Here is a 13,958-nt window from a genome sequence, read left to right as displayed (position 1 = left end):
TTGTGGTACCCTCTGACATCAGAGAGTACCAGCTAACCACGCCCTTGCCTGCAGAGAGATACGTCACAGATGCACGCCCCCTCTCCACTGGGCTCTGCCCACTTTTCCAGCATTTTTCAAATATTGCCAGTGGGTGGAGTCAGGCTCTGACCAGGGGTTTAGTTACCCTTTAAGTTTATCAAGCAATGAGAATACTTTTGTGCGCAAAACCCCCCCAAAATAACGACTTTATTCAACTATTCATGTTCTTCTGTGTGGGGCTCTGAGTGAGTTCATGTAGTGTAACAACGTCAGCATGAAGGCTCACTATCGGCCAGCATCACACGCATCACACACATGACCAGCGTCGGCCAATAGTGAGCCTCCGTTCTGACGTTGTTACACTACATGAACTCACTCAGAGCCCCACACAGAAGAAAATGAATAGTTGAATAAAGTCGTTATTTTAGTTTTTTTGCCCACAAAAAGTATTCTCGTCACTTGATAAACTTAAGGTTGAGCCACTGTAGTCACTTGGACTATTTTAACGATGTCTTTACTAACTTTCTGGGCCGGCAAGTTTTAATTACAGAAAAGCCTATGGAGAAGTGAGCCAGCTCTCAGATTTAATCAAAAATACCTTAATTTGTGTTCCGAAGATGAACGAAAGTCTTACAGGGTTGAAACTACATGAGGGAGAGTCATTACTGACAGAATTTTCATTTGTGGGTGAACTAACCCTTTAATATTACAAATTGTAAGTATACGTTTAATTTATAACATATACATTTTCACTGATTCTTATAAAAACTACAGAAGATATTCAGTCCAGTCACACATGTGCACACAGACATGTGCCCCTGACTTCCATTGTTATTTAAAAACTATGATTGCGATACTTTCATGTCCTGCCATTTTCATTTTTCCGTTTGGAGAAGTTATAAATCAAACAGATTCAAACCTGAATGAGGCGCCTGGAAAGACATTCTTTATTCAACATTTACATAATGTGTTTAGTAATTCGTTTCTTTCCCTCTGTTGCACCCAGCAAAACAAATATTATTTATGAATATATGTAGATTTGTTAAAAAGGTAGGGATTCTTATTAAAGCCAGTAGTAGTGACCAAACAACCCATTTAACACACACATTGTACATTTTTACACATTGTGTGTGTAAGCAAAACAAACAAATGTACACATCCGATTTGAACAAAACAAACAAAATGATGATGATAATAATAAAGACTTCTTTTGGTGAAGACGAGTGTATTGTTATGATTAATTGTCTACATTTTTCTGACGAGACAGGGCTCTGTTTGCAGGTCCTATGATGCGCTTGTGGCCTTCTGCAGCAGCTGGAGCATGATGGGATACACTGGGGCAAACTCCTTCCCTTGCCTGGCTCGGACAGACTGCACATACGCCTCCAACGCCCCCCTGCAACAAAGGAAAGTCACACTTTTTAATTTATTACTTTCGCTGTTTACACAAAAGCTGCTGTATTTCCTCCAGAGCTCCAGTAGAGGACGCTGATGATGCACTGAGAAATTACTTCCTCTGGCTGGTTGCATAAACTGCTTAGACTTGTCTTACAAGTTAGTCATCTCATTTTTTCTTCAAAATTGGTCTGGTATATTAGTCTAATTTGAGTTAACAAATATAAACAAATATTAATATTTATGGATATTTGTAGATTTGTTTAAAAGGGTTGGGATTATATGAAATGCATCAACAAGACAGTCTTAACTTGGCTAACTGCTAGTTAGTCAAACTAGACAGTCTTAACATAGTGGCTATGTTTATGCAACTGGGACCTTGTCTAAAGTACTGAATTTTATAGTTCCCACACCTGTTTTTTCTATGCGTTTTCTATGATTAGGGATTATTAAAAATCACTTTGCACTCACAAAATGCCATTTCTAGCCAATGAAATATTTTAGAGCGGAGCATGACTAGAAACATGTATATTAACTTAAGACATTTTTTATAGGTCTAGAAATATTAGGGAATTTTAAAGGTATAAAAAATAAATATAAAAAAAGTCATGGAAATTAAAAAAAATCTATTTTTTTTTTAAGTCATGCAAAAGTCATGGAAAAATCTTGGGCATTTTCATAGTGAATATAAATATTTTTAGTAGGATATATGAATTGCATTAACTTTTTTTTTTGAAAGAAATGGCTCTAATTGCAATCTCTATAAAATAATAGATAAAAACATTACATTTTGATTATTAAAATTCCCTGCTATTTCCAGGTTTTCTGTGGTTGTGAGAACCCTGACATTTCTAGTTCGTTTTTAAATGACATTACTGAGTATAAATGTTACATAAAGGGTCAAAGATGAGAAAACGAAACACCAAGCTAAATCAAACGAGTGTTAGTATTCTTCCAGAGAATGTCACCGGGAAGGTTTATAGTGAAAGCGGTGGAATTGGATCTTACCTAATAAGGGTGAGACGATCCTTCTCTGATGGGTGGTCATCCAACCACTGAGAGTAGCGAGAGATCGACCACTCCGCTCTCTGTTTAGAAGGGAAAGCTGTATTAGTGGAACATAAGAGCTCTACAAATCCACCCATGCTAAAGCTATTTTAGAGAACCCTCATTTTATATAAAATGGCCCAAAATATCTTCATCCTTTCCAGTCCGAGCACTCAAATATGAAATGTGTCATTTAGCAGAAGCTTTTATCTAAAGCTGCTTACAGTAGGTCAATCACAGGGGCAGTTGCGATGGGGCAACTTGAGGTGAATTGCCCTACTCGAGGGCATAGTAAACAGGATTTGACCTCAAAAACTTCTAACACCCCGAACCTAAAACCTTAATCCTTGAGGATCCATAACCAAGAGGTTTCCATCCCTCGGCATTAGTGTGTGTGCGTACCTGATGTGGTGATTTGAGTTCAGCCGGGGCACGATTGAACAGAAAATGTAATATGGTGCTGTACGGAATCAAATCTCCCAGCGCTTGACTGCTAGTGATGTGCTCAGTCGTTTGGAACAACAGTGGCCTGAAACAGAGAGACAAATATATTCATATTCACTGCAAATCTCAAACCGGGTGTAATTTAGAGCCTGAAATGAATGCTGGAGATTTGGAAGGTTATGAAAAAAAAAAGTCCAATAAAATTCACCAAATGTTTGTGACATGCTAAAGTGGAGCTCAAATGATGTCCTCCGGTGGGTTCGTAGCAGATATCTTACTCACCGCTGACAAGATGAGAATGATATTTCAGAATCAGGAAAAAACATCCCAGGTTCAGTGAAGTCTGGGATTCGTTTTTGTGCTCGACTACAATATAATGAGATCGTAAAGTGAAACGTATTATTTTATGAGTCTTATTTTAAATGACTTTGATTGCAATGCTTTTTTTTTTCAAATGGAAAACAATGCAAGACTACATGCTTTTTTTATATTCGTTTTATCGTTCACCAGCTGGAAAGCGTTCATCCGATCAATTAGGTAATAAAAGCACACCTCTTCTCAACAGCTTGTGCAATGCTTGAATACAATATAATGAGATTGTAAAGCAATCTCATTATATTATGAGTTTTATTTTGAATTATTTTATCTATTTTCATTTTAATTTGACCACTTCTGGAACAGGTGTAATGGTAAGTTTCTAGAACCATCTTTGCGATGACGAATGCAATTCCATTCATCAATCATTCAATCCTTATAATGTGATTTTAACATTATAAATGAATTTCTATGCTATAATATCCAATAGGGAATTTAAAGATATGGGGGCAAAATATTACACACATATGACACAAGCAAGAGTGCTGTTTTTCCAAATATCAGCACGATTGCAAATGTGATCGATTTCATACAACAGTTCAATAAACAAAGTTAACATTGAATGACAATTTAGACACAACATTGTCAATATTGATGTTTTTGCTCTATTTCGCCAATGAAAATGCGTGTGATTCAATGCGCTCTTCATAAAAACAGTGACTTGCTTCGTTTCTGAATGAATCAGCCGTTTTGAATGAATCGTTTGAATGAATGATTCAGTGACTAGGGCTTGTCGTGATAACCGCAATATTGTAATACCACAACACTGAGAAACCAACAGCAGAGTAACACGTTTTCTTTTTCTTTTTTCATAAGGCTATGCACTTCTTGTTTTACACTTCATGCATATGTAATGAATGCAGCCTCATGCCTCACACTCAAAGTTTAAAAGGATTTCAACACCTTGTTTCATTAATGAATGAATCAGTGTTTTTGAATGTATTAGTTCAATGAATGGTTTTATGACTCACTCAAAGACTGATAGCCTGTCTAGAATACTTTATGTATATCCCCGCCACTGCACTGGCCATTATTATTAATCAAAGGAGACGTATGCGTGTTATCCAATCATTAATGGCAAGGAAAGACCCTTATACTTGTGAGCGGCACATATCAGGAGTTTCTGGGTGTTTCTCACTCATATCTGCTTTGAGGTCTTGATTGTGGCATTTCTTTGAGGTTTAGAATCCAGTATTCCTGTAATTCTTCTGTCTTTTATGAGTTTAATAAAGAACTCAGTCTCGTATTCTGTCCAATCACACCGCGTCATCTACGTCAGGTGACCTATAAATGCGCAAAAACTGTTTCCATTGCAGTTTTGCAAACTATTTATTTTTCGAATTGCCTGAAAAACCACCTCAAGCGAGCGTAAAAACTATTTTGCGATAAATGGGAGTTTTTGCGAAATTGACGTGTTTCCATTGGGCGTATTTTCAATCCGCAATGTCAATGTGCGCAATTTGAAGGGTAATGGAAACGCGGCTACTGATTACTGATTATGTTCTCGTTTGTTTCCATAGTTACTTATTAGTTTCACATATCTAGTTTACTTTCCTTTGTTCTAACCCCGTTTATATAGCCTTATACCATGGTCTGGGTGAATACTCGATTCTGATTGGCTGCAGGGTGTCCATTAAAAAGTGATAGAGGACACCTAGTAAAGGAGTTTTGGTGAAACTGACTGTTTACTGTTCGAAATGAATAAATAAATGCGCTGGCTACATCAGCTGCGCGTCGGACGGTTCACGCCTCACCGTCGTCCATTAATACCGGACAATGGACACCTCGTCGGGCATTAACCCTTACTTATTTCAGTTGTTCTTGGTCAGATTTCGTTTAGTTCTCGTTTATACATTGTGTGGTTTGTGTTATTCTCCTGTGCGTTCATTCAGAGAGTTTTGAACATTGTCAGTTATTAATATATAAAAAAATATATATAAAAAAAAAGGTAATAATATCGCGATATTAAGCCACTCAAAATCTCTGCAAGGGATATATAGCAAAAAATATTTTTCATGTGCTGCCCAAGTCAGAAGAGGACAGGTCAGAGTCACAAGATACCTTCATGAATCAGGCCTAAATTTAAACACATCTAGAGGGCCACTATGTCCTCGTACTGTATTAGTCAGGGGGCTATTTTTAATCAAAAACCTTCATGAATATGAAAAACATTATTTACAAGTTGAACCATTTCTAGGAATCCTCAGTCCAGGTCGAAATTTTCATCACTTCCCATCTCCGGTCCCTCAACAGTGTTATCAAACAAGACCAATATCTCCATATTAATAATGATATCTCTACTTTAGGGCACTCTTTAATAACATATTTCCCCAGTAGACTTCAGACATCTTTTTGCATCCTTATGCACACACACATAGAGTAAAAAAATAAAGTTGCTAGTGGTTAATCAGGCCTCGCTCATGAGGGATCCAGGCACGGCAGCCGCTCTCAGAGCTGGCATAGATAGCTGAGGTTTAATTTGATTAGCTGTCCTGGAGAGACCTCACTAATGTTTATTAGACTGTCTGGAGGAAGTACAGAGAATGCAACCTGCCTGAATCAAACTTGTCAGTAAACATGAAAGTTAAAGTGTTCGTAACATGAGACATCAGTTCATAACTGACAACTTCCTCTATGTCCAAAAGAGCATTTGTTGATACAATTTTGCGACAACAGCTAGAAACAAAACATTAACGCCACATTTACACACAATGCAGCTTTGCAAAGAGTCTGAAACAGAAAGACGATTAAAGGGATACTTCTCCTCTGGAAAGATGAATGTGTATTGAAAATGGGTCATTTATGTAGAAGAAATTTGTGAATTTGGAGTTTTCTAGACTGAGAAAAGCCAGAAAATGTATTTTTGGCTCATGTGGATGAAAGACAACAACTCCCAGAAACCACTTGCTTCGCTGCCCTAGGAGGCCACTCCCAAGCCACGCCTACCGGTAAGAGCGCAGTTAAACAACAAGGCTAGGCTACTAGTGAGTCTCCGTGACGAGTCTGCCCGGGATTTCGAGATCGCCCAAAACGTCCGGGATTTTGCGTTCTACAGTCGCCATTCATTATGTTTACTGTGGCGAGCAGGACGAGGCTGAGGGGCGCGGGAGAACGGCGCGAGGCCGGTGGCGTCATTACTGATGAGCGACACCTGAGAGACGCACCGGTCTCGTATCTATCACGGAGGAGTGGGAATTTTCTTAGCAACGTTAAAACGCACATCAACCGATCACTTGTTTAGCTTTCATGTAAACACTACATTCAGATTCACCAATCAAAATGAATTCAGTTCGATTGAAAAAAAAGGTGTGCATGTAAACAATGAATGGCGACTGCAGAAAGCAAAAGCCGAATCCCGGACATTTTGGACGATCTCGACGGCCGGACATGTCCGGGAAAAAGAGGATGGTAACCCCTACTACTCAGCTTTCTCCACAGAACAAGAGCCTGCTAGCTTAGCTTCCAAAAAAAGATGGCTGACACTATCCCTGCATCCCAATATGCATACTATCCACCCTATCTGCCGTAAATAGTATTGACAATTACTAATGTCACATACTATTTAGTATGGATAGTATGCACATTGGGACGCAGGCTATGTGTACATTCTGTGAGTGAGATCCCTCTATGGGCGGGCTGAAAACATGCGGGACAGCTCCTCCTACTGGCTGTAGTCTTTAGCCTCTGGCCAAAAAATCCTCCGATGACGCAAAATGACGATTTTTGCGTCATCGGAGGATTTTTTCCAGACAAAAAATACATAAATCTCTCGTCTCAGGGGGATATGAGGGTGGAAAGCACGGTAATTCGAAATACTAATACAAAGCTTAATGCTAAATCCTGAAGTATCCCTTTAAATAGCTGAGCAAGTTATTATATCCTGATGAACGATTACAAAAGAACACTTTTTTATTTTATTTGGAATAACGTGCACTAATAAATCAAGACCAAGAACATGGAGCTGTTATAAGCCAAACAACAAAGGAGCAATGTAAGGTGAGCATTCGAGTATATCCAGACACTGACTTCTCCTCAGCTAATCAGATGAGCATCTCCATTAATAACCTTCCTTTCTCTCTCTCTCTCACTGTTAATTAACAGCAATTTTCAGAGGGAAGACTCCAGGCGACCTCATCGTCTCAGCGGGGGGAGGAGGAGAACGAAGGATAACACTAATTGAGAGCGTTTGTGTGAGAAATACACACAAAAGAATCACTTGGTGAGTGTGTGACATGAAGAGCTGAGTGCAGTCAGTCGAGGACAGGAAGATGAAGTCACCTGACATCATCCAGACTGTAAATAAAGACTCACCTGAAAGATCGCAGGAGACGGTACGCCTTCCCCAAGTCTGAAACACGTCTGCAGAGAGGAGCCACGGCCAGCTCCATCTGTAACACATGCACATGGGATGTTTACTCACAGATGCAGAGGGAGTCGATGCTTTTCATATAGACACATAAGAATTTGATAGTCAAACTTAAACATGGTGCCAACTGATCAGCGCCAATACTATCCTATCATGATGAAGCAAAAATAAATCTTACAAAAAAACAAAAACAACCTGATGTGAGTAAAGGTGCCATATTTAATTTGAGAGCTACAGTGAATTTTCAGTGAAGCTTAAATTTTGCTCCGTTTCTTACAGAAAGCTAATGTATAACATCAGAAGAATTCAAGACATCATTATTTTGGAGCTTGACAGCCCCATGTCCCATATACTTTGTGTTTTAGAGATGAAAGAAAGTTGGATACAGATCTGAAACAACATGAGGGTGAGTAAATGATGACAAAATTGTAATTTTTAAATGAATTATTTGGTCTAAAGGCGCCATATATTTGATTTGAGCTACAATGAATTTTCAGTGAATGCTTAAATTTTGCATCGTTTCTCAGAAAGCAAATGCGAGCTCCAGAAGGATCGCTTTTATGGTGTTTTGGAGCGTGACAGCAACAGTTCCCATATACTTTCTTTCATGGAGGAAAGGAAATTGGGAATGAATTTGAAACAACACAAGGGTGAGAAAATTTTCACTTTTCATACAAACTTAAACGTGGTGCCAACTGGTCGACATATAGCGCCGTTGCGCTTCAGGGGCCGGTTGAATAAACCTCTAAGACTAGTCTTACAAGTTAGACATCAATTTATTTTCTTTAAGACGGTTTATAGCTTTTTTAAATCAGTTACATAAAAACGTAGATAAGCCTACTTTGATACCGAAAACTAAGACTGACTGCCCCTGACTAACTGCTAGTAGGTCATACTAGAACTTAAGACACTGTCTTAACATTATGGCTATGTTTATGCAACCGGCCGCAGGAGACCCAAATACCTTTCCCGATCCGTCCCCCCCTCTCTCTCCCACCTTGCTTCCTGTCCACTCTATTCTATCCTATCATAATAAAGTCAAAAATAAATCTTAAAAAAAATGAAATACAAAAAATAAAAACAACCTGATGTGAGTAAATGTACCGTTTGTTTAATTTGAGAGCTAAAGTGAATTTTCAGTGAATAAATGTTTAAATTTTGCTCTGTTTCTCACAGAAAGCTAATGTATAACATCCGAAGGATTCAAGACATTATTTTGGAGCTTGACAGCCCCATGTCCCATATACTTTGTGTTTGAGAGATGAAAGAAAGTTGGATACAGATCTGAAACAACATGAGGGTGAGTAAATGACTGAATTTTCATTTTTAAATGAATTATTTGGTCAAAGGCGCCATATATTTGATTTGAGCTACAATGGTTGGTGAATGGTAATGGCTCCGTTTTTTAGAAAGCAAACGCGTGCTCCAGAAGGATCACTTTCATGGTGTTTGTTTTTGTCATTTTGGAGCTTGACAACAACAGTTCCCATATACTTTGTTTCATGGATGAAAGAAAGTTGGATATGAATTTGAAACAACACAAGGGTGAGCAAATGATGAATTTTATTTTAAAACCCAGCACCAAAGGAGGAAGACCCCTAGATTGTGAACGAGAGACGAATGACCCTCATTTTCCTCACCTGAGCAAAGTCTGCTGCCAGCCTCATCTTCCCGCCCTCTCCGAGCGGACGCAAGATGCTGGCATGGCGGATGAAAAGGGTGATGGCGCGCTGGGCGATGTTCTCCGTACTGTCATACAGGAAGTCCAGACACTGCAGCGGGCGGAAGTAGTCATTCATCACGCGAGCGATGAAGCCCTGCAGCTCACGCATGTACAGCGAGCACGGCACGTCCGGGCGGCCAACCACGGGTAGAGGACTGGGCGCAAACATACACAAACAAAAGAGTAGTGTACTATAATCCTGTAATGTGAGCATAGACCACAGCTACAAGCAACACCATTGATTTCCTCTGTCACATAATCAATATCACAAATCTGTCGCTACTGGAACTGCAGAGATACACAATGTGAGAAAAGGAAGGTCGTGTTAATGCCTTTTAGCAAGTAACAATCAGTTGTCCCTGATGTTTTTCCTTACACACATGAAGAAGCCATTTTTTGTGAATCTCACTTTATAGTTCAAAACTTTTTACCTTAAAATCTAAATGTAAAAAAATGTGTGTCAGGATGCAATTATTTTCATGCTTTTATTAAGCACAAATCATTTTCCTTACCTAAACGTGTTTGTATGTCTTTTAAGTTTAAAAAAAAAATGTAATTCATCCGTTTTTATTTTTTGATGATTCTCACTACTGTAATAGAGCATTTATTTAATATTTGAACACAAATACTATAATAGAATTATTGTTTTAATTAAAATCAGCATGCATTATAGGCAGTACAACAAATACAGCCACAATATATAAATACATAATTTTTGTAAAAAATATATTTGGAAATAGTGGAACTAAAACAGCCCTGCATTTTTACACAATATACATTTTTTTATTTCTTACTTTTGATTTTACAGTAAAATATGACTTGGACATTGATTTTGTGAGATTCACCCATTTAGCTCATCTACAAAAAAGATTGCCGCTGACATGGTGAAACTGAGGGTGTTTTTTGGACAAAGCCACATCTATAACATGTTTATTTCTCTGCCATCTTTCCTCAGGAGTGCCCGACAGCAGGGACAGAAATAAAACAAGTCCACCAAGCCTGACTCCAGTGGCCCTGAGGGGACGAGAGATGTGGACAAAAGGAAGCCGCGCTGAATTACAGGGGTGATGGTTTAAATGTTATCAAACGCTGGCAACATCACTCTCTGTTGTATTGGCTGGACCACCCAGACCAACGGATGAGAGAAAGAGCAAGAGACGACGAGAGATGAATGCAAAAAAGAGTCTTCAGGGAACGTGTCCTTTAAAGCAGTCAAAAACACACATGTACAGCCCCACAGAGGATTTTCATGTCTGCAGTCTGGTTGCACTCGCACTCTCATGCCAACTTTAAGCTTGACACAAATAACTGAATTGAGATTTGTAAAGCCTAAAGACTGAACATGAGGAAATAGTGAAATTAAAAGTCAAATTGGAGCAAAACAAATTTAGAAAACTATTATTAAATTGCATCACCCTGTCATTATAGCAAAGTTATACCTAATTTAAAAAATGCTGGCAGCGCTCCCATACATTTTTTAAATGGTTAAGAAATATGACACACCCATTACACTTTCTTGCTTTAAGAAACAATTTATGTTGAAATATGGTGAGCTGAGGGAGACCTGATCACAGAACTGCCCTCAACAAGATTAAATATGGCACACAATCCCAAATGCCATGTTAGTGTTTGAGAAAAAGCCCACAAGGGGAGAACAAAATCTTTGTGCAACCATAAATCCCAAGTTTGACATCTCATTTGTTAGGTGTTAGGTTTCTCACTTTTTTTAGCTGCCCGTTAGACTACTTTACTACTTTTCTAGACAACTTGTTGATCAGTTTGTGAGGGAACTGCAGGGAGTTTATGAAACGCTAATGATTATATTAAGTGTAAAGTTAAAATAAATAAATAGGGCTGCACAATAATGACAATATAGCTTGGTGCAATTAATTAAATCAATGTTCTGAGTGTTTCAGAGTAAAGCATGCAACATCAAATATTTATTTTACAGTACAGTTGTAATTTACAACAGTAATATATTTCTTGTCTTTATTTTTATAGAGTTAAAACATACTACTACTTATAATAATCTTATCAACATCAGAGAACTTAACATGCAAATGTGACTATTTTTTTAAAATGCAAACTTAAAATCTCAGGGGCTGACAAAAAAGTTCGGGAACCCTGTGATAAATGAACTGGGAGCAATATCATTATCATCCTTCTCGGCTCATTGTTTTATGTAACTGTCAAAAGTCAAAACAACATCAAATTAAAATGAAAACTAACTATATTAAATTCCAAGATGATAACTGGACAGTGTAGCATACTACTGTTTATCTTTGAGTAATTTCACATGTATGTTTTTGTAAAGCATGCAATATATGCAGTATTATACTGTGCTGAATGCACAATGCAATAACAGTGTGTTTGTTGCTTGCTTACCCAGAGAAATCCTCTTGGTGCATAGTAATGAGTATTGCTTCGACGGAGTCAGTAACAGAATTCAGCAGGGGCTGAACGGCACTACTCATCAAAGCCTGAACCGACTGCAAAAGACACAAAAAAGAATGTGAATTTAACAACAAGAGAGAGAATTATTGTTATTGAACGTTTGAAAGAGTTTCTTCTTTTGAAGGTCATTGGTTTGTGTAGTATTTCCTTCTAACACCTGCTCTCCCTCCTTCCATGTGATTGCCTGACATTTGTTGATGGGACATCAGTCTGACCATCGCGTGTCTCATGGCAGCTCATCCTAGACTCTTATCTGACTTTCAATCTCTGAGCGACATCAATGCAAACCCAATAGGTCTCGCTGACCAAATAGGACCGGCCATTGGCAAAATTCCCTGCAAGCAGGAGATAAAGAGCAAATCTCCTGTGCACATCTCTTCCTCCTAAACCCCTTCACAACAAAGTTGGTGGTCACATACTCAGCAGATTTAGCTTCCCACCATTCTCTGCCCAGCTGGAGGTTGGGAGGAATTGGTGCCTTGTTTCAATCTGTTGTGTTTGTTGTGTTCTGGTTCAGAATAGATGTAAAGAGTGTGATGTGATGAGGAACTGAGAGGAGTAGATATGTGAAGGATGATGTCCTTTCTTAAATGGCACCCTCATGCCTTTCAGTTCTACACTTTGGTGATGCAAGTCAGTCCAAGTTCATTTGGGACAAGTTTATATCGAATGTGACAACAGAATATTTCAGATGGAGCTGAATGTTCTGATCCAATTTAACATCTGACCTGTCATGCTGCCTGAATCATAATCATACACTGTTTGTTTGTTGGCCAGAGAACTGAGCGACTGAGCCTGTTTTCTCCCAAGGTTTTTTTCTCCATTCTGTCACCTGATGGAATTTTGGTTCCTTGCCACTGTTGCCTTGGCTTTTGGCTTGCTTAGTTGGGACATTTAATATTCAACAATATTATTGATCTGCCTGCATTGACACCATTATATGAGAAATTAACTGAGCTGGACGATGACATCACTGTTTTCTCCTGAACTGCTGTATAGATAAATTAACTAAATTAATAACTTTTAAATGAACCATCAGTGAACTTACTTAAGCTGGAGTAAGATGCTATTTTCTTCTAGATCTGCTGTACAGCAAAAAAAAAAAAAAACTTTGTTGCATTATTTTCCTGTTATCACTGTAAAGCTGCTTTGAAACAATCAGTATTGTAAAAGCGCTATATACACTGAACAAAATTATAAACGCAACACTTTTGTTTTTGCCCCCATTTTTCATGAGCTGAACTCAAAGATCTAAGACTTTTTCTATGTACACAAAAGGCCTATTTCTCTCAAATATTGTTCACAAATCTGTCTAAATCTGTGTTAGTGAGCACTTGTCCTTTGCCGAGATAATCCATCCACCTCACAGGTGTGGCATATCAAGATGCTGATTAGACAGCATGATTATTGCACGGGTGTACCTTAGGCTGGCCACAATAAAAGGCCACTCTAAAATGTGCAGTTTTATCACACAGCACAATGCCACAGATGTCGCAAGTTTTGAGGGAGCGTGCAATTGGCATGCTGACTGCAGGAATGTCCACCAGAGCTGTTGCCCGTGAATTGAATGTTCATTTCTCCAAAATTTGGCAGTACATCCAACCGGCCTCACAACCGCAGACCACGTGTAACCACACCAGCCCAGGACCTCCACATCCAGCATCTTCACCTCCAAGATCATCTGAGACCAGCCACCAGGACAGCTGCTGCAACAAACGGTTTGCATAACCAAAGAATTTCTGCACAAACTGTCAGAAACCGTCTCAGGGAAACTCATCAACATGCTCGTCTGGGCTGGTCTCGACCTGACTTCAGTTCGTCGTCGTAATGACTTGAGTGGGCAAATGCTCACATTTGATGGCGTCTGGCACTCTGGAGAGGTGTTCTCTTCACGGATGAATCCCGGTTTTCACGGTAAAGAGCAGATGGTAGACAGCGTGTATGGCGTCGTGAGGGTGAGCGGTTTGCTTATGTCAACGTTGTTGATCGAGTGGCCCATGGTGGCGGTGGGGTTATGGTATGGGCAGGCATATGTTATGAACAACAAACACAGGTGCATTTTATTGATGGCATTTTGAAAGCACAGAGATACCGTGACGAGATCCTGAGGCCCATTGTTGTGCCATTCATCCA

General features: G+C 39.0%; 1 protein-coding gene across 1 annotated transcript in view; it reads right to left on the bottom strand.

Annotated features, from left to right (window-relative positions):
- Positions 1–945: 945 nt before the first annotated feature.
- Positions 946–13,958, bottom strand: part of cog5 (component of oligomeric golgi complex 5) — a 74,438-nt gene continuing 61,425 nt past the window's right edge. The window contains exons 17-22 of the mRNA XM_082168355.1: positions 11,757–11,860; positions 9,289–9,526; positions 7,594–7,670; positions 2,866–2,992; positions 2,425–2,504; positions 946–1,417 (exon numbers count right to left, since the gene is read on the bottom strand). Of these exons, the coding sequence (XP_082024481.1) occupies positions 1,306–1,417; positions 2,425–2,504; positions 2,866–2,992; positions 7,594–7,670; positions 9,289–9,526; positions 11,757–11,860 (738 nt within the window). The 3' untranslated portion in view covers positions 946–1,305. The remainder of the gene's footprint in view (positions 1,418–2,424; positions 2,505–2,865; positions 2,993–7,593; positions 7,671–9,288; positions 9,527–11,756; positions 11,861–13,958) is intronic.

Source organism: Leuciscus leuciscus (assembly GCF_965113295.1).
Source record: "Leuciscus leuciscus genome assembly, chromosome: 4".
NCBI classification, from domain to species: domain Eukaryota; kingdom Metazoa; phylum Chordata; class Actinopteri; order Cypriniformes; family Leuciscidae; genus Leuciscus; species Leuciscus leuciscus.
This window is presented reverse-complemented; position numbering and strand designations above follow the sequence as displayed.